Source organism: Eulemur rufifrons, chromosome 20 (assembly GCF_041146395.1).
Source record: "Eulemur rufifrons isolate Redbay chromosome 20, OSU_ERuf_1, whole genome shotgun sequence".
Lineage (NCBI taxonomy): Eukaryota > Metazoa > Chordata > Mammalia > Primates > Lemuridae > Eulemur > Eulemur rufifrons.
Window position 1 is genome coordinate 33,179,801 of NC_091002.1, and position 26,556 is coordinate 33,206,356.

The 26,556-nt window shown below is 41.3% G+C and overlaps 1 protein-coding gene across 5 annotated transcripts in view; it reads left to right on the forward strand.

Annotated features, from left to right (window-relative positions):
* Positions 1-26,556, forward strand: part of SNAP25 (synaptosome associated protein 25) — a 75,327-nt gene that overhangs the window by 21,674 nt on the left and 27,097 nt on the right. For all 5 annotated transcript variants that reach the window (XM_069496057.1, XM_069496058.1, XM_069496059.1 and 2 more), the window contains one exon: positions 25,592-25,726. In XM_069496057.1, the coding sequence (XP_069352158.1) occupies positions 25,655-25,726 (72 nt within the window). In that variant the 5' untranslated portion in view covers positions 25,592-25,654. The remainder of the gene's footprint in view (positions 1-25,591; positions 25,727-26,556) is intronic.

The window sequence follows — 26,556 nt, forward strand, 5'->3', positions numbered from 1 at the left end:
GTGATATTATCTTTCATTATTTGGAGATGGTAATGTTTTCCAGATCCCTCCGCTGTGAAGTTCGTATTTTTCCCGTTCCCTATTCTACTCTTTGACTGAGTCTAGCCCACCCTCACAGTGTAGTGTGTGTTGAGGGGGTTGGTCATCAGTCAGAACTCTATGAGGCACATCTTCCTAGCCACCACACTGTCCCCATCTCTTTGCCTTAGTTCCCAATCACTATTGTGCAAACTCAAATGTGCATCCTCAAATGATCCAGATTGGCATATTCCTCAGATCCCCTGGGACTAAACCAGCTCTTCCTGGCTATGTTCCTTCTAGGGCAGTTTATTTAGTGTTTTCTGAGCCTCAGTTTCCTCATCTGAGAAATGGGTATTGATGGTCTATTTCTAAGAGTTATTGCAAAGATTAAATTACATAATGCCTATCAAATTTTGACTACAGTGCAATCATTCAACAAATGTTAGCTACCAATAGTAGTGACAATGTAGTAGTAGTAATAATAGCCTTCATCACTCTGACCTCGTGTATCAGATATCTAGTGTCACAATAATGCACCTCAGTAACATAAAACAATACATTGGAACTAACATTTGAGAAAGAGAGACATAAAACTGAATCCACAATGTTAATTTATTAAAGGAATACTTATTTAGCACTTACTATATGCCAGGCACTGTTCTAATCATTTTTATAAATATTAACTCATTCAGTCTTCATAAAAAGACTATAAGGCAGGAACTATTATTATTCCTATTTTCCCAATAAAATATGTCTGTTCATAGTGGGGTTACATTCATAATTGCCCCAAACTGGAAACTATGGACATATCCACTAACTGGTAAGTGCGCAAATTCTGGTATATCCACACCATGGAGTGTTACTCAGGGATAAAAATGAACCACTGTTGGCACGTGCAAAAACATGGCTGAATCTCAAAAATTGGTGGTAAGTGAATGAACCCAGCCCTGTGAGACAACACACTGTGTGACTCATTTACATAAAATTTTAAAAGAGGTAAAGCATAGTGACAGTTGATCAATGTATCATATTTTCCCAATAAGTTAAGAAGCATGCTTAAAGTCACATAGCCAGTGAGTGGCAGAACCAGGATTGGAACTGAGGCCATTTGACTTCGGAGTCCCTGCTTGTAACCCCCACACTATGCTCTACGGTATAAACAAGAAGTGTAAAGCGTTGAGAGACTGCGTGAAAGGTGGCTTGGCCTGGTCAGCGGAGGGGAGCCCAGTCAGGAAAAACATCTGCTAAATCTTAGGTGAGCAAATATCCATCAAGTGAGAAGGGCGGGGCAGGGGGAGAAGAGTGGGTTGTTTGGAAAGGTTATTAACAAGCCTCGTGGTCATTTGCAGCATCCTTCCCAAAAGCCAGTATCCTTTCCGCAGAAAGTCTCCTCCTTTCTCGCACTCTCTCTCCCTCTTTCAGTTTCTGAATATGCACTTGAGAATTCAGTAGGTCTTTGATTTTAGGAAGATTGGAGTGGGTAGGACATCTCTTTCCGTGACTAGAACTGATGGCATCATGAAAGAATCCGGGCTATTCAAATCTCATCCTCATGCTTTGTCTTTATGCTTAAGACAACCAATCGACCCTCCTCAATTTTTAGGTGAGGAGATTGGTAAGACAAAGAAAATTTCTGACTGTGAGAATTTAGATTATCGGTCAAATTATGTTTGGGGAGAATGAGTATTCATTTGAATCTGGGGGTCTGAAAAAAAATACTGTTTCTGGGATAGTGTGGGTTTCAAAGTATTGTATTTAGAGCCTCGCCCTGCATATGTCCCTAGACCCAAAGTCTTGACCTGAATTTAACTATAAACTCTGGGTCACAAGAATGCTACCTTCTTCACCTTTCACACACGCACTGATAATTTCCATACAGTAGGTGCTCAAATGTGCCGTTTTTTGACACAAGGTCTGATCTGTCACCCAGGCTGGAGTTCAGTGGTATGAGCCCAGCCGCCTGCAACCTCAAACTCCTGGGCTCAAGTAATCCTGCCTCAGCCTTCCAAGTAGCTGGGACTACAGATGTGTGCCACCATGACTGGCTAATTTTTTTTGTAGAGACAAGGGTCTCACTAGTTGTCCAGGCTGGTCTCAAACTCCTGGCCTCAAGCAATCCTTCCACTTTGGTCTTTCAAAGCACTAGGATCACAGGCTTGAGCCACTGCACCAGGCCTCAAATGTGTCTTAAATGAATGTATAATTAAATAGACTCATGATAAAGTGCCGTGACTTGCTTATTTACCACTGCATCCATATTTGAAACCCCAAGAGCTTATGTAAATCATAAGCATTGTCCTTTCTTTTGTCCCATTTGTCCCCATGCAGAATCATCTTTCTGCTTCCAAAATTGGCAAGGAATGAAAGTATCTTAATTCACTTCATGACTGAAATTTTAAACATTCCTTTACCGAGTCTGAGACTTCAAAACTGCATGCCCTTCAGCCTAGGTAACTAACGAGTGTCCTCAAGCTTCGGCATTTAACAGAGCTCATTGAAATTCATTTTATGCCTGAATATGTTGGCTCTGCTTCTGTCTGAAGCCTGCTGGGAAAACTTAGTATTCCAGTGGTTTCACTGAGGACGTATTGATTCTGCGCTGATTCTGAGCTATTTCTGAGCCATTATGTTTTAAAGACAGGGTCTCATATTGAATTTTCTTGGTTTAGAGTAAAAGAGAAGGTGGGGTGTGTGTGTGTGTGTGTGTGTGTGTGTGTGTGTGTTCTGGGCATATCTGTACGTGTGTGTGGAGTGGGGGTAGAAGATAGAGATAAAAGGGGTTGACCTATTTATTGAGAGAGACAGCAAATTGCGCTTGTGACAAGGTTCTCCCTGTCAGTCAAGACAGAATGATTGGCTGAGCCTAGGAAAATTTGATATTTTGCAAAAACATCTTATAGAGAAGAGAAAAAGAGGCAAGCCACCCTGACAGTGGCAGGTGGGTGGGTCTTTTTGCTGCCCACCATACTCAGAGTATCCCTCAATACCCCAGCCTTCATCCACAATGCACACACAATCTGAGTGAAAACATGCTCACTGAGAAAACTCACTTTCCAGACAAGTCTCCTAAACTTCCTACAAAATCGCCTTTTAATTTCATGGCGCCCTTGAAATCCAGGAAGAATAGATGTGCCAAGAGCGGCCCTTTAAGTGGAGAGATAGTGACAGAAGAGGAGAATAAATAAATGCCCGTTCATTCTATAGATGTGTTCACCAGCCTCCAGGGTACAAAGTCCCTGTTAGGGCTCAGCTCACATAGTCAGGCACAATATTTATTGAGCATCTATCTTGTCCAGGCACAGCCCCGCATCTGGTGACAATTTCACATAAGGGTTAAGGGCAGGTGCTCTTAACTAAAGGGGAGGTTGTTTAACCTTCCTGTTCCTCAGTTAGTTTCTTCACATGTAAAGTGGGGGTGATGATAAATGGTTGCTGTGAGTGTTAGCACACGTAAAGAGGTAGACATTGCTTGGCACAAAGTGAGTGCTTCACAAATGTCAACTGTGGTTGGTGTTTCTACGCACTCAAGCATCTGATGCCTCATGCATCTGATTAAGACCCAAATGATCCAAAGGTTTAAAAAGAACAGACAATTTCTCAATGGCAAAGGCAAGGATCTCTTTTATCCCCTAAAGATTGAAGCTGCAGAGAACACCCTAGTTCTGCCCAGACTGCCCCTGAGCTTTCACTAATGAATGACTATCAGCAGAGTGGTTAAGAGGTGCCACCAACAATCACCTGTGCCCATCAGTGGTGACATCTGGGGCTAGCCCTACAGTGATCTTTTTCAGGCTCCTGAAATGAAATGAGATGACAAAATTTTATTTTGCCAACAACGTTCTTCCTGTCCTAGCCCACAACTTCAGTATTCCCTTTTAGACCAAGATAGGCATTAAATTGGAAATAAATTTCAGCTTCAATAGAGAAAGAAGCTAAGAATAGAGTCACTGGTTGTTCCTGAGATGCCATATGAAAAATTTAGATTAAGTCAGGCTTCCTTTTTTCCTCTTGGCCTATTTTCTTTTAGTAAAGGATGTGAAGACAGCACCTTCCATTACCGATGTGCCTTCCAAGCCTGCTTCATTTCTGCTCTACTTGCTGCCTGCTACTTACTCACACTGATAGTTCAACTCTCTCTAAACCTCCTAACATAAAAGAATGAAATTTGACTGCTGGGTATAGAGGGCAGAGCAGGGAGAGTGGATGATGGCACGAGAGCACGCTTTTCAGATACACTCAGTATGTCAGTTACATGTAACAAATTGACTTTCAACTTAAAACTCAGTGGCTTCAAACTACATCCATTTATTTAGCTCATGATTCTGTAAGTTAGCAATTTGTCGTGAGTTCATCTGGACTCATGCTGTAGTCAGTTGCTGGATCGACTGGTGGCTGGTTGGTCTAGAGTGGCCTTAGCTAAGATGACTTCTCTCTGTTCCACAGGGTATATCTGATGATCCACTAGGCTAGCCTGGGTTTGTCCATCTAGTGGTTGCATGGATACAAAGAGGGAAGGAGAACACCTTCAATCTAATCATCTTGAGCCCATACTCATGGGGTAATGAGACCCGAGAAATTGTTCTTCCTGACTAAATTGTATGGGGATTAAGCACATGTATGCACAGAAGCCAATAAAAGTTACACTTGGCTTTAAAGATAAGGGCATGGGGTGCAGGGAAGACCCCTGAGGACCCATAAAGTATTCCATAGCCAACCCCAACACAGCATCTAATTCAGTTGTTAATATTTTCCCTCCTTCATCACTAATCAATTTTATAAGTGTTAAAAAGCCTTCGTGATGTTTTATCTAGATGGTCTGAAGCTTTTGTAATCATGTAGGTCTAGCTTGGAGCTTTCTGGATGACTGTCGTTGGTACTCAAAGTGTGGTCCATGGACCAATAGCATCACTGTGCAGCTTGATAGAAATGCTAATTCATACACCCCTTCCCTAACTGAGGAGACTAGAATCTCTAGAGTTGGACCTCAGAAATCTGGGTTTTAACAAGCTCTCCAGGTGATTTTTATACAACTAAGTTTTTAGAAGTCTTGGTCTACCTAGAACCCTGAAGAACTAATTATTTTGCTTCCCAAAAAGAACAGCTGACCCTCCAGAAAGTTTTAGTTCTGCTCATTTCAAATTTTAGTGACCATCAGGATCACCTGGAGAGTTTGTTAAAAAATTCCTGGGCCGCACCCTCAGAGATTGCATTGCATCAGATCTAGGGTGATGCTCACGAATTTACATTTCTAACAAGTTCCCTGCATATGCTGCCGCTGCCTGTCCTGGGTTACACTTCTAGGAGACTAGCACTCCTTTAGCAATGTCCCTTCTTAAAGAGAAAAAAAAAAACAGACTTTAAGTTTCAGACTTTTTCAAGATATCTAATTCTACAATCCCATTTAGAAATTATATTTTCTTAATTAGGGAACTCACTTGCTTCAGAAAATTGCTTACTTTTAGAACTTATCTTTCAACCAAAGTCCAAGAACCATCTGGAAATAGAGCTGGTTCTGGTTGTCCAGGGCATTTCTCAAAGAGCCTGTTCAGTCTAAATAAGTGGAAGAGGGATGGTATGTATGGCTTCATGGTTTCCTGTTCCAGAGGCTTTGATCACCTTCCATCTGCTTAGAACCAGAGTCCCCTGATAAACATTGCATGAGGCTAGCTTTTCTGGGTACATTAGTCAAGCCCTCAGAAAGTGATGCCCACATGGCCAAGAGTGGTCTCCAAGTCCTCTGGAGAAGAAACCTCAGAGTTGTCCCAACACTTACCTGTGTTCTTAAACCCTCAGCACCTTTAGCTTCTAGGATACCAAGGCTTCATGGGTAAATGTGTGTGCATAATTTCTTAAATTACTTATTGGACTCTCCAATAAATTTTAACATGCTCAAATTGATTGAAAATATATTGCCTTAAATGGTCAAAGGAAGATTGTTACCAAAAAGCTTTGTAAAAAAATTAGAAAACATGACAGTCATGGATCTAATAACAATGGTTCAGTTGTCAACAACAGACTATATGTGCAATGGTGGTCCCGTAAGATTTTAATACCATATTTTTACTGTACCTTTTCTATATTTAGATGCACAAATATTTACCATTGTGTTATAATTGCCTACAATATTCAGTGCGGGTTTGTAGTCCTAGGAGCAATAGGCTATACAGCCTAGGTATGTAGTAGGCTATACTATCCAGGTTTGTGTAAGTATACTCTATGATGTTCACACAATGACTAAATCGCCCTAAACAACAAATTTCTCAAAACATATCCACATTGTTAAGCGATACATAACTGTATACTCAAATTTGAGAGCACAGCATCATGTCAAAGAAAGTTATAAAGAAGCATGAGATACGAATGATCCTTGTCCTTACAACCATTTACCTGCTGCTTTCTGTGTGAAAGGCACTCAGATTAAAAGGGTACTGGCAGAGTGACCTGTCAAAACACAAACGTACAGAGGATTTGTGCCTCAAGGAGAATTTGAGAACCTCTCACAGTGTAGCGGGGGATACAGATGACATAAAGAGGCCAACGTAGCATGAAGCAAGAAGTACTAGGACAGGATATCTGAGAGCCACACGAGAGTCCAGAGGGGCCCTTGGTCCAGGCCGCCAGCCTGCTCCAGGAGAAGCCATTTGTGCTGAATTTTGAAGGTTGGATGGAAGCTGGCTAGATGAAGAGGGAGGATATTGTGGCAAAAGAAATAGCAAACATTTGAAGGATTACAGTTAACATTAAGTAGGTATGCACTTTCATCAGGTTTGCTCCTGAGGGAGCAATGGTTAATAAGCATGAGATCTGATCCCTTGGAAAATGTTAAGCAAACCTGCTGCTACCTCCAAAAAGGAACACATACATCTATTTGAAGGGAACCATGTTTGCACTTGTGATTAAAGCAGGCTAACCTTTCCTGGGTGGCTTTTGTCGTTTCATTTTGTTATTTATGAGATCTTCTGTTCTCATCGTATCCCCTCGAGGTTCCAGATGAATGAACTACAAGCCCAGAAAAGCCTGTTTGCCTATAACGATTCCTCCTAGAAAGTGAATTTATGGAAATTTTGGATATTTGTGCAGCTACAGGAGAGGAAATCTCAAATCTGGGGAAATGGAAAGAATAGGAAGCTAGAGAGACTTAAGGCATAAATTTTCTGCACACTTGTGTTTGATAGGTCACTGCACCAGGACATGCCAAACAAGGTTGAGTTTGACTCATAAGCTTGCTTTCTTATGTGGCTGCCATGATCTTCTAGAACCATCTAGAACTCTACCATCCTCAGGTAGACAGTACATTATGTGCTATGATTTGCTCCTGGGACATTTTATACATCTGCACATACTGAGACACGCGTGAAAACTCAGTAGTGGCAAAATATAATTTCCAAAGAATTAGAACATGACTCTCATAAGAATATACAGTGAGTATATGTCAACGATTTATTTACTACTTCATCAGTGGGAGAACCAGTAAGCTGGTTCACAGAGTATCTGAGGAACAAAGATCTATATAGTCAGTCAGGAAAGGAAGGTTAAAATAAATTTGTTAAATTGGGTTCAAAACTGATTAATGCCCTATCAGGCAACAATTCTATAACCCTTGGAATTATCTTTTCTACTAGAGAGATATCACTGGCATCTCTGCTGGACAAAAGTCATGTGCCCAGTCTTTTATAAAGTAATATGTAATTTGACAGTCTGGTCTCTAATCAAGAGTAAATAGCAAAAACTTTTGGGGGTGTTAGGTATGTTCATTACCTTCACTGTGGTGATGGTTTCATGGCAAAATGCATATGTCAAAATTTATTAGATTGTACATTAGATATGTGCATTAGTTGCATGTTATTTATACTTCAATAAAGCTGTTAAAGAAGAGAGAAAAATAATAAGCCAAACTAAGGAACATTCCCCTAGAAAATTAGATAATCCTTGGGCAAGTATATTAGAAAATGTTCCAGTATGATATAAAGAAATTCTATCATATTTTTTTTCTTTACTTCCAAGTTTTGGATAATTTTTCTTGACATTAAGTAATTGTTCTAGAGTCAAAGAGATTTATGTTTGGGCCACTTACTAATTGTGTAACCTCAGGCAAAATATTTAAACCTCCCTAAGGTTCAGATTCTCCATCTGAAAAAAAAAAATAGAGATAACAGTAGACTCCTATGTCATAAGCATATTACCAGGAATTAATAAAATAATGCATGTGGGGTGCTGAGCATAGCACCTGGTACATATTAAGGACCTAGTAAATGCTAACTGTTCTTAAATATTGTTTCTAAGGAAGAACATAACTGAGGAGCTACCTGAAGGAGACAGTGAGATAAGGAAGACCATAACCAGACTCTAAGAACGCTAAGAACTACAGTCTTGACCGTATGTCTGATTCCTCAATTTATACACTGTGAGAAGAGTAGGAGGGAACCAATGCAGGTTATAACTTTTAGAGTAGGATTCACTTACCAGGCCTTGAACTGAATTCTGCTAGAACCTTAGCTTCTGCACATCCAGAATCTATGCATAAGCTCATAGGGCTGTCTGTCCAGGGTATTGTAGCTCAGTGGTCAATGGTGAGGACTCTGGATTCAGACTCTCTGGGTTCAAATCCTGGCTCTGCCACTTACTCGCTAGGTGACCCTGGGCCATTTACTTAACCCCTCTGTTTTGGTTTCCTCTCTATAACATGAAGATGATAAAGGCACCCACCTCACATAGAGTTGTTGTGACTATGTCACGGAGTTATCACATGCAAGGAGTTATCGCATGCAAGGGTCTACGTAGTGCTTGGCAGACACTGGGTGCTCAATGATCACCCCTCTATTACTAGGGCTGTGAATGAGCAGCTGAGCATCATTCACAGTCCTCCTGAACATGTAGCAGGACTAGGAGTGCTGATGGACTTCCCAGAGTGGAAAATGCGGTTTTTATGTGGAGGACAGCTCCCTCTGGGGTGTCTCTCGGCAATACCTCCAAAGCTGCATTTGGAGTGCTAATACAAATTGTCTGACAGCTGTGTATACAGTTTAATGTCATAAAAACACTCTTTTATCTACATGTCACACACACCCTGGGACTGGAGAAAGGGTGTTGACACCCTCAAAGGGGGTAGCCAGGCAGTTTTCAGGATGACCTGGCCAGGCCTTCCTCCCTGCTGACTGGCAGGGTTCCCTGATCATGATGTGCCCTCCTGTCCCACAGAGCCCACAGATGGCTTACCACCTGCCTCGGGGAAGATGGCTCCTCCTTAGTTGTGGGGTACTGCTCAGCCTGAGCTGAAATTTCCATCCCCAGGGGGTTCCTCTCTCAGGCACCGAGATCCCCCTGGATGCCTCTACCAGCCCATTGCATGGCTTCTGCATGTTTTGCTACAAAAGCAACATGTGACTTTACCCATAGAGAGAGTTGCTTCATCCACACAGAGACCAGAAATGCCTGGGATTTTTTGAACTCCATAAGTGGCATTAGCCAATGACTGGCTGATGTAGGAGTACAGACACCCAGCTCTCTGGCCTGGAGATGGGGTACACTCTGTGGTGCATTTCAGACTCCACATTCCCCCTGGAGAATGAGGCTGATGCTGAGAACCATCCTTGCTTACCTTCTTCCCTTTCTCGACCTGCTTCCTCCTCTCCCTGGTCTCCCCTAAGAACATCCCCTCAATAAACCCCTTGCATATAGACTCTTGACTCAGAGTTTGCTCCTGGGAGAAGCCAACCCAAGACCACCTCCTTTTCCTTTCACTCCTACCTCCAGTACAAAAGCTCTTCTCTGCAGATAGCTTGTGAAATCCCAAAAGAGGAGAGACCTGCTTTGAAGTTCCTAGAAATGTGAAGCTTTGTTTGAGCAGCTTGCCCCACCCTGAACTACTTGCTTTGTAAACACTTTGGGGGCAGGAGGGGCAGCAGAATAGGAAGATTTAGGCCTTGCAGTGGATGGAGAATGCAGTAATTCAGAATCTGCCAACAACAAAAAAAAAAAATGGTTCCCCAAGGCAAAGTGCTTCAGGTCTGGAGGATTTTTTTTTTTAATGCACTGGGCAGTCCCAGAGCCTGAGGAACTTCTAAAACAGATCCGACCTGCTCTTTACCTCATTGACCTCAGGAGGCTTCAGACTGTTTCTTTATCTAAACGGAAATGTTGATGAGACCCAGTGTGACTCCTGAGCCCAGCCATGTGCTAGCCAAGTGTACTTGATATGGAGGATTCTCTTCCCCCACCCCCAAGGCTCAGGGCAGCCCAAAGCCTAGCCTTTGGGTAAGAGAACATTTGCCTGTTGGAGTTTGTCAAACCACAGTGTCCAAGCAGGTGAGTGTAATGACCATGACCGCCAACCTGCCGGTTTCCAAAAGTTTGGATGGTACCACCCAGACTCACTGGTGCGGCAAAGTACTTCAAACTGATTGCTTAAAGGGCCATCAAGCAATGCCTGCTCCCCTGGCCACCACTTGTCCTTCAAATGAGCAAATAACTTTTTGATCAGTACAGAGACTGGGTGTGAGAAGGGTACATGGGTCAGAGCAAGCTCTTACCAGTTTCTGGAATAGTAACACACACATACACACAGGTATCTTATTTCTTTTACAAGCACAGGGTTATGGGGTGGGAATTCACTGAGGCCTGTTCCTCTTTGTAACACTTAATCACTAGTGATCTATACAATGCCTGGCAATAGGAGATGCATAATAAAGCCTTCTCTACTCAACAAAGCTAATTAGGAGCCGAGCACTAGTTACTAATGAAGTACGACTCATTAAAAAAATTAGTAGGCAAGGCTACCTTTTCTACGATTTAACACAGGAATCAATCATGTGGGTTAGGAATGAGAAGATTTGTGTCTTCCATTTAGTAAAAATGTTTCTGTTTTCTTAAACATGATTAAAAATTCTAGCTTCCTTTGCCTTTGTGTCACGCGGCTTTGATAACTTTGGGCTTCATGTACTGATTTTAAGTAGGGTTATTAAGCAAGAATAGTGAGACTATAGGGATTAAAAAATTTTTTTAAATATAAATAAATAGATAACAAAAAAATAGATCCCACTAAATTCAGAATTGGTAACAAATCATTCTGGGATATTATGTAAAAAAACTTTTCTTCATAGCTAATGCAAGGGTATAGACAATATTACAGAGGGAGAATATGTAAAGTAGAACAGATGGATTTAGGCAGACCTGTTATTGGCAAAGCTACAAGCTGCTTGCAGACAGATTAAAACCATCTTAGAGAGGATGAGCTCTGGGTTGTTTTTCAACACCTAAGTGTTCTATAAGTGAGTGAGAGTTAAAACCAGAACTAGGTGTCTCTAAGAAATAATAATGGTTAAGACTTAGACAAGAATATGTTCAAACTAGTTTGTTAGTAGTTTAAACCTTCTTCATGTACATCTCTTGAGTCTATCCACTATTACAAAATACAGTTCATTAACCTACACATTTTATTATAAACTTCTTTGAATCATAAACTAATGGAGAAAGAATGAATTATTTGACAAATGATGTTGAAAAGGGGACTGTTTTGGAAAAAATATCAAATGAGAACTTTAACTCTATCCATATGTACACTAAAATAAATTTTGGCTGAATTAAAAAGTTAAATTAAAAATGACCACTGAGGAAACTAGAAAAAAATAAACTTTAAACTCTCTGGGATATTTTATAAATTAAAAAATGAGGAAATCACAAGTTAAAAAGTATACATTGGTAAGCCTTTGTACAAAGCATTTATGGTAATAGATCTCAGAGGTCGTTAAAATATTCACTCTTTTTAACCTGTAAATCCACTCCCAAGAATCCATTATAAGGAAATAATCCAAGCTGTAGATAAAACTTTTGCGACATTCATAGCAGTCTACCTTATAATGGCACAAAGAAAGAAAAGACAGGGGAAGGGAAGGGAAACAACACTAAACATACAGTAATAGGGGAGTAGCCAAATAAATCATAATACATTATATGATGGACCACAATGTAGTCTTTAAAAATGGCATTTGAGCCATATTTAATGATTAGTGGAAATTTTCATAAGGCAATTAAAAGTAAAAATTGGATAAAACATATATAACTTTGATTTTAATTTCAAAATAAATTTTAATTTTCAAAATAAATACACATACATACACACAGATGTATATCGATTCTAAATAGTACAGTGGTCCTCAATCTTGGCTGTACATTAAAGTCACCTGGGAAGCTTTAAAATATATTGCTTCCTGGGGTCCATTCTAAGAGATTCTGATTAAATTGGTCTGTGGTGTCAACTAGGCATTGTTTTAAAGCTTTCCAGGAGATTTTAATGTGCCACTTGGGATTTGAGAAATGTGAGCGTAAGTTGTTTTTTTTTTTTTAATTCTTCTTCACTAAGAACACTAGGAGAAAGAATAAATATTCATTCAGCCTTCCAAAACAAAAGAAGTTCACCTGGTATGTGCTACCAAATTTTACCTCTTTGTATTATTAAGAATATTATCCAAAACTTGGAAGTAAGACAAAATGGTGGATGCGTGTCTTTTCACTTGACATACTGGTGCATTGTCCAATGGACCCACTCTAGGATTATCTAATTCTCTTTCTTTGACTTTCTGTTAACTTTTTTTTTTTTTGAGACAGACTCTTACTCCGTTGCCCAGGCTAGAGTGCTGTGGCATCAGCCTAGCTCACAGCAACCTCAAACTCCTGGGCTCAAGTGATCCTACTGCCTCAGTCTCCCGAGTAGCTGGGACTACAGGCATGCGCCACCATGCCTGGCTAATTTTTTGTATATATATTTTTAGCTGTCCAGCTAATTTCTTTCTATTTTTTTTAGTAGAGACAGGGTCTCGCTCTAGCTCAGGCTGGTCTTGAACTCCTGAGCTCAAACGATCCGCCTGCCTCGGCCTCCCAGAGTGCTAGGATTACAGGCAGGAGCCACCGCGCCCGGCTTCTATTAGCTTTTGATCAGGGTCCAGACACTGTGAAGTTATATGTTTGTTAATTTGGAGATTTTTGTGTGATAAAAATTTAAATGATTTCTGTTTGGTGGAAAAGATAATTACAAAGGTTACAGTTTTATTGCCCTGTAAGATATTAACCAGCTTTGTATTTAAGTGTGCGATCTTATTCCAATATTATGTATGAATTATCTTTAAACCAGTTTTTACCATCTTATTGGTTCTCTCATTAATGAGTTAATAAATCTTCAACACACATTCATTCTATATGTTTATGCAAGTCGTATTTTGAACTTTTTGATTTTTTTTTTTTTTTTTTTTGAGACAGAGTCTCGCTTTGTTGCCCAGGCTAGAGTGAGTGCCGTGGCGTCAGCCTAGCTCACAGCAACCTCAAACTCCTGGGCTCAAGTAATCCTCTTGCCTCAGCCTCCTGAATAGCTGGGACTACAGGCATGTGCCACCATGCCCGGATAATTTTTTCTATATATATTTTTAGTTGGCCAGAAAATTTCTTTCTATTTTTAGTAGAGACGGAGTCTCACTCTTGCTCAGGCTGGTCTCGAACTCCTGAGCTCAAACGATCCGCCCACCTCGGCCTCCCAGAGTGCTAGGATTACAGGCGTGAGCCACCGCGCCTGGCCTGACCTTTTTGAAATGGTGCCTTGACACTATCCGCAATCAAACATGGATTCAGTGATAGAACTGAACATAGAAAACTCACACTGAGTGGAGATTGATCCAACATAAACATCTTAGCAATGGGCCACAGAATGCTTCCTTCGCCCTGATGTTCTCAGTACATGCTCTCTCTGTACAAAGATGGATTTGGGTTTACAAAAATCCCCAGGCTCTTTGCCTGCAAACTCTAATCCAAAGTGCTTTTTAAATCCATTCCATGTTAATGGTAGTCAATGCCAAATTGAGTAACTGGAGAAGTCAAATTTGCACACCGAGGTAGTTACAGTCACATTAGTGACTCAAGCAACTGGAGATTTGGGTAAATCTAATTTAGCAAATCAGTCTTCTGTCCCCATTGACTTACCCAATCACTTCAGAGACACTCTATCATCATCTTCTGCCATCAGCTGGGACTCCCGACACTTTGGCCGGGACTTTTTTATTTTTTGTTCCCACTCTCTGTGTCAAGTACTTAATGATCTGTAAAATGCTAGAATGTAAGCGCGTAGCTTTGCTATTTAAAGAAACCCTGCAGTGAATTCATTTCTAGAGCAAATAATTTTCCAGCCAGTCTCTTAGCCTAACTGCTTAGTAGGTTGGTATGCAGTGGATTTGTTCAGAGTCCTGGTTTCTTCAAGAAGAGACATAGCAGAACTGTTATCTAAGACAAAAAAAAAAAATTATCTCCATCAAAGGTGAAAATGATAAAGTCTGGGCGAGTGCCCATGTTTGCCATGAGATTATCGGATTAATCTGAGAAATAACAATTAGGTTGACACTTTTGTTTCTGTCATGTTCATGGGAGCAGAATTTGCAAGTGAGTCAGCTCTTTCTTGGGAGTGTGCTGGCTTGGGAAATGACTTCCTTGTGTTCACAGTGTATATACTTTAATACTGAGGAACAGACAGTGTTTCTTCCCTCGTGGTAGACCTTTCCCAAGAAGAATGAGAGGGTAGAAAGAATTAGGTCCATAAAAATTCTGATGTCTGTGACGGTCTTGTAAAAGAAGTATAATAGATACTGAGGAACTATATTAAAGGATTTGCCCCAGCTAATCCACAAATCCCAATTTTCATTGCAACAAAGAATCCATTCTTATGAGGAGACCTGGGCTGTGGCATCAACACTTTATGTACACCTTGTCTTTCTTCATAGAGCCAGACACCCCAGGTTAGGAAGGGAATTTATACATCACCTGACCCAGTGTCCCATCTTATAAATGAATCACATCCATCGAAGGCCACCAACTGGTAGGCCAGCCTTTCTTTGAATACTTCCAGGAACAGGGAACTCACTTCTTCCAAGTCTCCCAACTCAGGCTTTGGGCAGATTTCTTAGAAAGTTCTATAACTTCCTCTCTGTGCTTGGTGGTTTTGTTTTTTGGAGTCTGTTGCAAATTGTCCTCTGCCAATTTGGTAATTCTCGGTAATTATTTTAGCAGATGTAGTTAGAGTAGCTGAAGTTTGTAGGTCTCCTCCCTTATGACCTTGAAACTAGGTATTTTGTTATAAGGATTCATTCTTCCCTCATTCAAAGATTTATTAGCAAGCAGACACAATGCTAATTGGGCCACTTGTTCTATAAGAATAATGAGTACCAGCTTTCTGTTCTTTTGGGCATTCCAATAAGCACGTAATATTCTAATGGCAGGATTCAGGTGACCTTGTAGTCAGATCAGATAAAAGGAGTGGTTCTCAAAGGGTGTTCCCTGAATGAGCAGCAGCTGCAGCAGCAGAAGATAATGACAATCTTAGATGTGCACATTATCGGGTCCGACCCCAGAATCACTTACTATATCAGCAATCTGGGTTTTAACAAGCCCTACAGGTAAGAACCAGTGGTCAAGAGAATCCCCTTAACCATGAAATAATGAAGGAGCAAATTTAAACTTAGGTTAATGGCATAACTCCAGACTCACTATATATATGTAAACTACACACACACACACACCCCCTGTTTATATTATGTGGTATTTTAGTATCTGCCCAGTATTTTTAGCCAATTCATATATTTTGAACACTTATTTCACTAATAAAAAAAAATCATTCCTAACATCCGTTATGTTAATTGGCCAACCTTCCAGTTGATCATAGACAAAGGGAGTAGAAGCACTTACAGTAGCTTTCTGTAGTGGAGAGCACACAGGAATGTGTGCTCCTCATAAAAACCTTTCAAATGCTAACTACCCATCCTAAAAGTGTGTATCCTTAATTAGGGTACCTACAGTGTTTACCAACCCCCTCTAGGGTACAAATTACAACAAACGCATATCCATGCCAAAGAATTTTAAGTAAAATCACACATAATTTAATAGTTAACATAGAACAAATCTAATATCTGCTCCTTGTGGTAACCATTGAGTTGTCTCTGCCTTCGTTTCTCCCAGATAAATGTCCTCATACCTTCAACCGTCCTTCGTAGGATGTAATTTCAAAGCCCTTGACCACCCTGTTCTCCTCCCAGCTTTAAGGTAACCATAAATTAATGAATATGAACAATGATGGAAATCACTTGTTCTGTGGGTGCCCTGATCCCAAGATAAAGTACTTACATGCACCCCAAATGTTCACTTCTGTGCCCGTGGGCCACCAGATCCTAGATTTTGCTCAAACGCAGAGTCCCTGTTTGTCAAGCTTCGATTGCCTATCTGTGTACTCTCTACACGGGTCAGACGTAGAAATGTAGGCAAGAATGAAAAGCATGGGACTCCACCCCACATCTGTAGCAGTGAACTCCCAGATAACACATGCATCCTCCATGTCTGGCCAAATGAGCTCAAGAGGATGATAGAAGATGTCTGTTTTTAAAATTTTAATAATTGTTTTGTCTATTTTGATGTATATTAAGAAAACATAGCCACAAAACTTTTGATTTTGTAGATATTATTTAGAACAATGCTGAGTTTGAAAGGTCAGTCCATTAAAATCAATTTTTTGGAAGATTAAATAAATTAATAATGTGATGTACATTTATGCCTAAATTATGAAGAAGGCACAAGCAGCCCAGGGTTTTGGAAAAACTATTCACAAAGATAATGGGTTCAGGATATGGGGGTCCTGGCCATAGGTGTCTTCTTCACCCTAAATACTTTTTCTAGGAAAACACAGATCTTGTTGATTAGCATCATTTACCTACCAATCTGTTCATCTTGTCTCCGGAAGAAAGTAGACAATAATGGAAAATGCCAAAACTCAGTGAGTTTAGCAACACAACCACCATTGATTCTTTCATAAATACCATATAGTTCATATGCCTCCTTTTAATTCAGGAGAGAAAGCATTCTGTACCAAGAGCAGTATCCACCTCAGAAGAAACTAGAATTTTAGTTTTGCTAGGGTAATATCAGGGAATATAAAAATAGTGAACATCTCAAATTAACAGTAAAAAAAAAAGTACAGGCCACATTGGCCTTAGTCATGTTATTTCTATATATTCTAAAAGCATCCTCGATGAGCATAGACAAGTCCCTTCCTCCAAGTTTTTTGATGTTTGCTATTTCAAGGATACCTTAAGATGAGCCCTAGATTGGCAGTTAAAAGCCTCAGGCTCCAGGTGACTCTATAGTCTCAGATTACTCCACCTCTCGAAGCTTCCCTTTCTCCTGTGACAAATGACGCTCCAGTAACCCTCAAATTCTAGCCATTCTGTGATATTCTGAATGTAGATATTCTTTGCTGTGGCTGGGAATATGAGGAATTTTTGTTCTTTTTTCCCCTCTATTCCTCACGCAGTGATTTGTTGATACCTGACATTCAGTCATCCATATGTAATAAATACAGCTCATAAACAAATGGAAGTTGTCTTAGGTTGGGTTTCTCAGAAGCAGCCCCTTAGACGTGGATTTATGTACATGTGATTTATTAAGGAAGTGCTTTCAGGAGAAATCAGGAAGGGAGTGGGAAAAGAAGAGTGGCACAGATGGCAGGAAACCAAGCAAAGGAGCCATTGCAGACGGCGTCCCAGCTTTGGTGAGGTCCTGAGAGCATCTTTGGAGGGTTCATTACACCTGGTGGTTTGCCTCACCTTAAGGCAAAAGAGCTGGGCTTTTGTACTCCTGTGCCAGTCAGTTATTAGCTATGGGCCTGCCCAGGGAGGCCGGGGGGGGGGGGGGGGGCGCGGGGGGGTGCACATAAGCTCCCAGATACTTGCTGCTCTCAGTGGATCAGGGGAAGCAGTCCCAGGGTGGTCTTACAAAGAGGATCCCAGGTACAAAACGGGGAATGCCCACCAAGATCCAGTTAGAGAGCTGAGCAGAGCACCAACAGCATCCACTACTGAGGGCAAGACTGTTGCTGAACCTGCGTGTACAGCAGCTTCCTTCTAACTGTTGATTTGGTCGTAGGCGCACAGAAATCATTTGGTTTTAATGAGAATGTGGGGGGTCCTTCTGTTTGGTCTTGGATCCCGTCTGCTCATGCACTCCCTAAGAGAAATCATTTTATTTAGCATCTAAGACAACTTGTTTTTTATTGCAGCCAAATGTTAGTGCTACAGGATACTGCTCATCTCCCAAGAACCAGGCTGTGTACCTCGGAATACAGACAGTATTTTCATCAGTTCTGCCATGGGCAAGGTGGAAGAGAACTGAAAGCAAAGGCTTCCTGCTAGAGCTCCTAGAACCACCCCTTAGGGGCAGTCCTTTCACTCCAGTACGTGTTGGTCAAATGGGTGAACCAGTTATTGTGGTTTGCCTTGACTAAGATCAGGGTAAATGAGACAATGTTGGGTTCTGCCCTTCCCTCTCTCCTGGTCAGTGAGTTCGCTGTGCTTTGGCTCCCAAGTAAACAATCAGGAACTGTTGCATAACACAAACCACAGGGCTAAATACCCATTTAGCCCATTTGCAGAACAGACAAAAGAAACATTGGCATTTTTGAAAAAGAGAGATTTAGGCATAATCAGTGTTGGTTGTGGCTGGCTGCCCCGTTGCAATTAAGAAATGCCAATGCTGGGTGCATTTAAATGCCAGGCCTCCCGAGACCCAGCACCCTAAAAAACAATACACAAGCCAAAGCTGCCCATCAGCGATGTTGTCGTTAATCCTGGAATAGCCCAGGGAAGGGGCTCATTGGGGAAGCCAGATTTCCCTTCTCAGAGGAAACCAGATCAGGACTGTTTCTATTTATACTCAGATATATAGATATAGAGTCCTATTTAGGAATGGTGTGGAATGGAATGGTCTAGAAAATAAATAAGCTATACTTGAAAGAAACTGGGCTTCCAATGGTGCTCTGTGCCTTCCCTCAGAGACACGGAGGGAGAGGGTGACACTTCTGTGAGCTGGTTGAAGTACTCGTCACTTGAGATGGTTCTTCAGCCAACCCTTCCTGTAAGAAATGTATTCATGGTATTTAACCTAGCGCATCCAATGTCATCAAATATTGAAAAGAACATGGTGGGGAGAACAAGAAGCCACCACCTCAAATTAAGACGGCCTCCTTAAATGCTGAGGAACTATGTACTTGTGTTTCTGGATGATTTTATCTTAGGGTTATCAGAATATCCCATTGGATACTTACAAAGACCTTCAGCCCTGAGTAATGCTACACATTGATCCTCCCATGCTGGGAGGCATAAGAAGGACCTATGGCGGTTGTTAAAAATGCAAATTCTAGCCCAATCTCCATAGATCTATTTCCATAGGTGATGCAACTGAGAATCTGCAGTTTTAACAAGCAACTAAAAAAGGTTTTGATGCAAGGAGACCAGGCTACTAAGAAGTCCTGTTGTGAGCAGTTGTGACCTAATCCATTAACCAGATAATGGGAGTAAAATGGATGCCAGATGGCAAATCAATTCACTCATGAACCATATATTTATCATATTTGAAATATAATCTTTTGATTTAACTAGGAAATTGATTAAACCCAGTAGCACCCACTATGAACCGAAAGGGAGATTGAATTTCATGTGCAAGAATATTCAAAATACAATCACAGGGAGCCAAGTCCACTCTACACTTTTAAAAATTTACAACCACGGATATGGAAGATTTAAGAAATGACCATTATTAATAATAGAAGTGTAAACAGAAGCTTGCTACATGTTATCTGCTAAAAGTATTCTTTGCTCTGGTCCTTAGTTTAGCAGTAAGACATGAATTTTAATTATCATTTTCAGAGGAAGAAGAATAATTTATATCAGGACCATCCAATATTCAGAATCCTCAGTGTTTTCTTCCTCTGATTATCTTAAACAAGTCTTAGCTTTCAGAGATTCTGTTATTTGGGGAAAATGGAAAGTCTCCGGTGTGCTTTTTCTCATAACCCTCTTCCTTTTGTTTTCTGAATAAAAGACTTTATCTTGTGGAAATCAGCCAGGCTGTCCACTGTCGCAGGCAGGGCACTGTTGGGACACACTTAGAACCTATAGTCCCCCAGAGCTTCTAGTCACTTGGGAAGCAAAGGATGCTAGAAGTCTGCAGAACATGTGAACTGGGGGGTTTAAAATAACAATGCACCATCAAGAGTGGAAACACAAAAATAGAGTCATTCTCAGCCTCTTCCACTTACCAGCTCTGAGGTCTCGGTTGGTTATCAAGTCAATTTGTACTTCATTTTTTTCATGCTTAATATGGAGATAATATGGTTTGGGGCAGTATTTCTAGAATTTTTAATGCTTGGTATCTTGTTCAGAAAGTGATCTGAACCGGCAGGTCTGGGGTGGAGCCTAAGGTTGTACATTTCTAACAAACTCACAGGTGAGGCTGATGCTGGCCTGGGGACCACGTTCGGAGTAGCAAAAGTTTGGGGTTTCTATATAAACCCCATAGTTTTACAAAAAGTTCCTGGTTTGATTCCTATCACATGGCAAGTTCTTCATAAATAGCTATTATTATGAATAATGTTTTGACAACTAGCGAGTTGTCTCAGCAGCAATCACTGTCTTAACTATTGCCTTAGAATGGGCACTTTGCATCTCACAGTTGCATTAACTTCAAGGAGAAATTTCATCCATTGAAAATAATAGTTCTTGGGCTGGGTGCGGTGGCTCACACCTGTAATCCTAGCACTCTGGGAGGCTGAGGAGGGAGGATCGCTTCAGGCCAAGAGTTTAAGACCAGCCTGGGCAACATGGCAAGACTCTGTCTCTACAAAAACTAAAAAAAATTGGCCAGGCATGGTAGCACTTACTACTAGTAGTCCCAGCTACTCAGGAGGCTTGAGCCCAAGAGTTCAAGGTTACAGTGAGCTATGATTGCACCCTTGCACTCCAACCTATAACAAAGTGAGATCCTATTTCTAAAACAAGAAACGAACGAACGAAAGAAAGAAAGAAAGAAAGAAAGAAAGAAAGAAAAAATAAATCATCCTCAGCTCAAGGCCAATACAAAAATAGGCAGCAAGCTGGATTTGGCCCATGGGTCCTAATTCCCCTGAGGCATCTGGTTAATTTAGCCCGCTGTTTCTCCACTCGTATATAACTATAGCCCCTCCCCACAACCCCACTTGGTGACAATTATTAATATCCCAGGAGACGGCGTTCTGTAGATTGGAGCTACCTGACATGTGCTCTGTGGACCAGCAATGTCAGCATCATCTGCGGGCTTGTTAGAAATGCAAACTCTAGGACCCCATCTCAGACCAACTGAATCAGAATCCCTGGGGCCTGGCCATCTGTTCTAATAAGGTCTCTGGTTATTCTGACTCCCCTGGAAATTTAAGAAGCACTGTCCTAGACCACACCTTGAAATGTGTTGATTTGGAAATATTAAATGCTCCCCGGGGATGTCAGAACAGTTCATTTAGTCATTCATTCAACAAGTCAATTGACATGAATCGAACACTTATGAGTGGCCAGAGCCTTTAGTAAGCACTGATTTCGGATAATTGATAAGATATTCTTGGGGCCTTCATGGACTGGGAGATTGATGGTCTTCCATCAGAGACTCAGAGAATAGTTTTGAGTGGCTCTACTTCTTAGTTTCTTCCCTTACTAAGTAGGTTTTGCTGGTTGAGGCCACACTGCCAGCTCGGGCAACACATAGGATAGTGGTTTAATGTGCTAATGTGAGTGATGTGTTATAGGCCGCCTTGAAAATAAATATCATTTTACTATTAACATCCCTTCAGCTACTAAAATTACTGTTAATCAATGTTGTTATGCCTCTTCAGTTGCTGTGTGTTAGGATGCTAACATGCATGGGTTCGGGGTTTATGGGAACAATTTATCGAACACTAGCAATAAACATCCCAACAGTAGATCTGGAGGTGCACACAGTGACCACTCCCCAGATCTTAGTAGCAGAGAGGACATTGCTTTTTCAGCTTTGCAATGCTGTGTATTTCAGATCTGTCAGCCCTCCTCCTAAATTACAGACATATCCCAACATTTTAGAGCAGGACAAAGGTGTGAGAGCTCCTGGGGGAACCATGAAAGTGATGCAATCAAGGGTATCTGCCACATACATGGCTTCTCTGCCATCTCGCCACATGCCCATCAGCCAGACCCAGATAGGTTGCTGTCATCTCAGAGCTAGGGGCCCTACAGCTGTTCTTCACATGCTGAGAATAGCAACTTCAAGGGGAGATTGCCAAGGAAACACATAAGACTTGAGTGTGTGTGTGTGTGTGTGTGTGTGTGAAAGAGAGAGAGACAGAGAGAGCACACAAACATCTGCCAGCAAATAGACCTAGAGGAGTGGGAAATAGCAGTAGTACCACAGGTCTGAAAGCCCACGGATCCCTGCCTTTGAATAAACTGGCCTGTTGAAAGGTCAGTTGCTTGCTTAGACTGAAGGAAGATGTTCCCCCAAGGAACCCAGCAGCAAAATATCAAAACAGAGAACAGGGCCAGAAGGCGTTGGTGTTTGTCTCCTGGTGGTAATCCTACGAGGGATGCTGCTTAAAGCCTGCAGGCTCGTGCACTCTGCTGGTTTCCCTGGTTTCAGGCTTCCATGGGTGCTCAGCGCCACAGCAACATGCCTCGCGCCCGGCTGTTAGGAAAGGAAAGCTAATTAACAAGCACTGGATTTGTTTCACTCTTAGCAAAGGGTACACACCTACCCGGAACGAGCCAGGCTTTCTGAATATTAAGCCGCCACATCCTTACAAACAAGGTTGGTCAGAACTTTCTAGAATTTATTCTCCTCGACAACCCCGTGAGGTTGGCACTGTTTGTCCTGTTGAGAAAACAAAGGCTCAGAGATGGTGATGAACTTGCCCAGAGCCACCCAGCTTCTGCGTGCCAGAGCCAACAGTCCAAACCAGGTCTTTCAGACAGCAAAGCTTTTATCCACTCCACTAAGCTACGACCCAGAGTCTACTCAGCTTCCCCAAGGGTCTACCATTTTATTGTGGAGGACAGATTTCCTGTCTCTGAGGAACGTTGGAATTTTGTTCCTGCTCATCTTGAGTGATGTGGTATAAATCCCTCCCAGTTTCTGTTTTCTAGATCCCTAATTTTTACAGTGGAGACCTGTATTTAAGTAAAACATGAAGTGTTTACAGCTCTACATTATATCGTGAACACATATTCTGGTGGCCAGAGCAGATGTTTGGAAAATTAGCAGGCACATAGTAAAATGCTCTGTCAATTTTTTAAATGACTGTCCATAAAACTAACCTAACATAAGCATATTACCTTATTTTTTAATGCCAGTGGTAGAATGCAGCCCTGAAGCTTTTTTACTTCCTTTTTTACCCTGATTTCATATTTGATGCTTTGCCCAAGAATCAACGGGTAGAAAAGAACAATGAAGTCTATTATCTCCAAAGAAGTTTCAATTTAGGATTCCTCCTAAGAACTCTTCAATAGTATGACTTCTTTAACGAGAGTGATGCATATGAAAGGTCCTAATAATACGTGCTAAATTAAAATCTCATAGGAATTCAGCCTTAGTGTTGAGAAAGCAGCATAAACGTGGACCTGGGAGATGAGAACTCAGAGCTCCCTCCCCCAGGCTCAGTGTAAGGGCCCTTTTGTGAACTTTTGTGTCCTTGTCTCCCAATAAATATGTTCCTGATTTTTTTGATAAAGAATATTCACTTTTATTTTTGCAAAAAGTAATTCTCATACAAATAATAATACAAACATGGTATTGCCCCAAGAGCCTAAATCTAATTTCCTCTCTCAGCTTCAGTTTTCAATAAAAGCACAAATACAAATATGTTTTCAGTTAGAAAATCATGCTTATATGCAGTGTTTCTATCCCGTTTTAAGTTTCTTCAGGCCTTTATTAGTGGGTATAATACCAGCTGCTATAACAAAACTAACCCCTTGTGTTTTCAGTAGTGTAGCACAATGGAAGTATATTGTTTGCTCATCTAAGAGTTCAGGTGTTTCTGGCCAACAGTCAACTTCCCTCCATGCAGGGATGCAGAGGACCCAATCTGCTGCTGTCTCATGGCTCAGCCATCCTCTAGGGGCCTGTTTTTCTGGCAAAGGGGGAAAGAGAGGGAATAGAATACCTATTTCTGAACTGCCTTAGTCTAATAGGGACACACATCATTCTGCTACAATTCACAGACCATCTCTAGACACATGGCACCACCTCCTTGAAATAGGGATTGGAAATATTATTCCTGGCTGGACAGCTATTTCCCAGAGACCATACTCCACCATGCAAGACAAGGATAAATTTCAGTGCACAGTTGGCCATCTCAGCCACAAGACAAGAGCCCACACCTTCCACAAATGTCCTACTCACAGAGAAGTCTTCACCACATCAAATACTTATCATCTGAAACCCTTCTGTAGGCCCCTCACCCCTTCCCTCTAATGGCTGGATATTCCTGGGGGCATGGTTTCCTTAAGGAGGCCTGCTGCAAAACCATCGGCATCCGTGACACCAGGTATGTCCCCTGCTGTACTTACTGTCACACTGAATCATCTAATTTCTTTCTTTCACATCCATCTTCCCAATCACACTGTAGTTCTGTAAAGGCAGTGAACTTCCTGTCTTACTTGTCACTATGTTCCTAGTGCCTAACACTGTTCTGGCATACTACAGGTGCTCAACAAATATTTGAGAAGGAAGGAAGGATGTGAGAAAGGAGGGAGGGAGGGACGAGTTTGCTCTGGAGGGACCTCAGTCTTGCTACCTGTAATTTGCACCATATGAGATTGCAAGAGAGTAGCCAAGAAATAGGCTGGTCACATTTCAGGGCCAAGCACTCATCCCTCTTTGGAGTGATAGTGGCTCACCTCTGCACAAGCCCAGTTAGCAATCTCTGATGACAATTGAAGGAGATGACAGGTTTTCTGCCTTTTGCTTTTAAACACCTCTAAATACAAAGGAATACTACTCAACAACAAAAAGGAATGAACTGTGAATACATGCTACAACATGGATAAATCTCAAGATAATTGTGCTAAGTGAAAGAAGGCAGACAAAATATATACTATATGATTTCAATTATATAAAATTCTAGGAAATGGAAAATAATTTCTAGTGATGGAAAGTAGATCAGCAGTTTTCTGGGCATGGAGGTGGGATGGGATAGGGAGGGAAGCAGTGGATGGGTAGGAATATTAAGAGCATAAGAAAACTTTTGGGAGTGATGGATACATTCATTTTCTTTATTGTGGTCATGGTTTTCTGGATGTAGAAAGCTTCTCAAATTGTACAATCCAAATATGTGGGGTTGACTGTGCGTCAGTTATACCACAGTAAAGCTGTTTTAAACAAAGAAAAAATGAAATAAATAAATGTGACATTAAAAGTGTACAAACCCAAAACCGCATTCCTCCATCCCATCATTCCCAACCCTTGAGTCGTTTGTGTCTTTAAAAATACTTCATAGGTAGACAGGTATCTATCTCCATGGTAACGTTGGCAAGTGTGTATTCATGGAACCTTCTGGAGAAATAGCATGATTCTATTGACTCTTGTCGGGGTGTGGCTTCAAGTTCAGAAGATGACAGAGCCGTGGGTCATGACAGAGTGTGGGTCATTCAGATCTTCCACTCTTTGCACACACCTACACGCACAGGTTTAAGCTCAGACTTTCAAATCTGCTTCTTTCCAGGTTCGGGGCCAAATACATCACTGACCCCCCCGCCCAGGCGCCCAGCCACCCCCCACCGTTACCATGGCCGAAGACGCAGACATGCGCAATGAGCTGGAGGAGATGCAGCGAAGGGCTGACCAGTTGGCCGATGAGGTGAGGGATGGAGACCTGGGAAGGGAGGCAAAAGATGGGGCCCTGAGTGGTTTGTTTCATTCAGGTTCAGGTGGGAAAAGGGCTTCTTCTAATGTCTCAATTAAAAAAGAAAGGGAAGGATATGATTTTGATTTCCTATACCACTAAGGCCTCTGCAGACCAGAATGGGTTGATAATAAAACCTATATACAGCTTAACGTCTTGGCTCTACCTCCCGATTTCTAGAAATCTTGAGAAGTCAAGGTCCTCTAAGAAAAGCAATTGTCTGTGGGTGTCTTACATTCAGTGGTGTGCTGGAGACGCCTCAATTCCAAGAGCTGATTGTTAACATTTTGGGGAACTTTGCAAGCTGGTTGCTAGACACAGCCATTATTAAAATTGGATTATATAAGCTGGCAATTAGATTATTAAAATCAAAACTAATAAATACTCAAAACTCATCACTTCCTAATTATTTTACCATCAATTTACTACTATCTATGCTCTTGAGATATAGCCATTATATCTGTAGGGTGGGAATACCATATAATGGTGTGTTTCTGCATATTTTCCCAACTTCACATTCAGTGACATTCTGTTATAGTTAAAAATCAGACAGGGTAAGAGTATTTATATCATGGGAACCTGCAAACACTACAAATCAGGGCTTGATTTATTGTTTTGTTGACTGTATAGACTTAAGAAAGTGGAGAAAATATTAATAATGCAGATTAAACTTTAAAATGTGCATGTCTTCAGTCATTACACTATGAATAACACACAAAAACAATGGGGAAATCTTCCAGTATTTGACAACTGTGATTCTCTAAAGCAAAGAAATCACTTTTGTC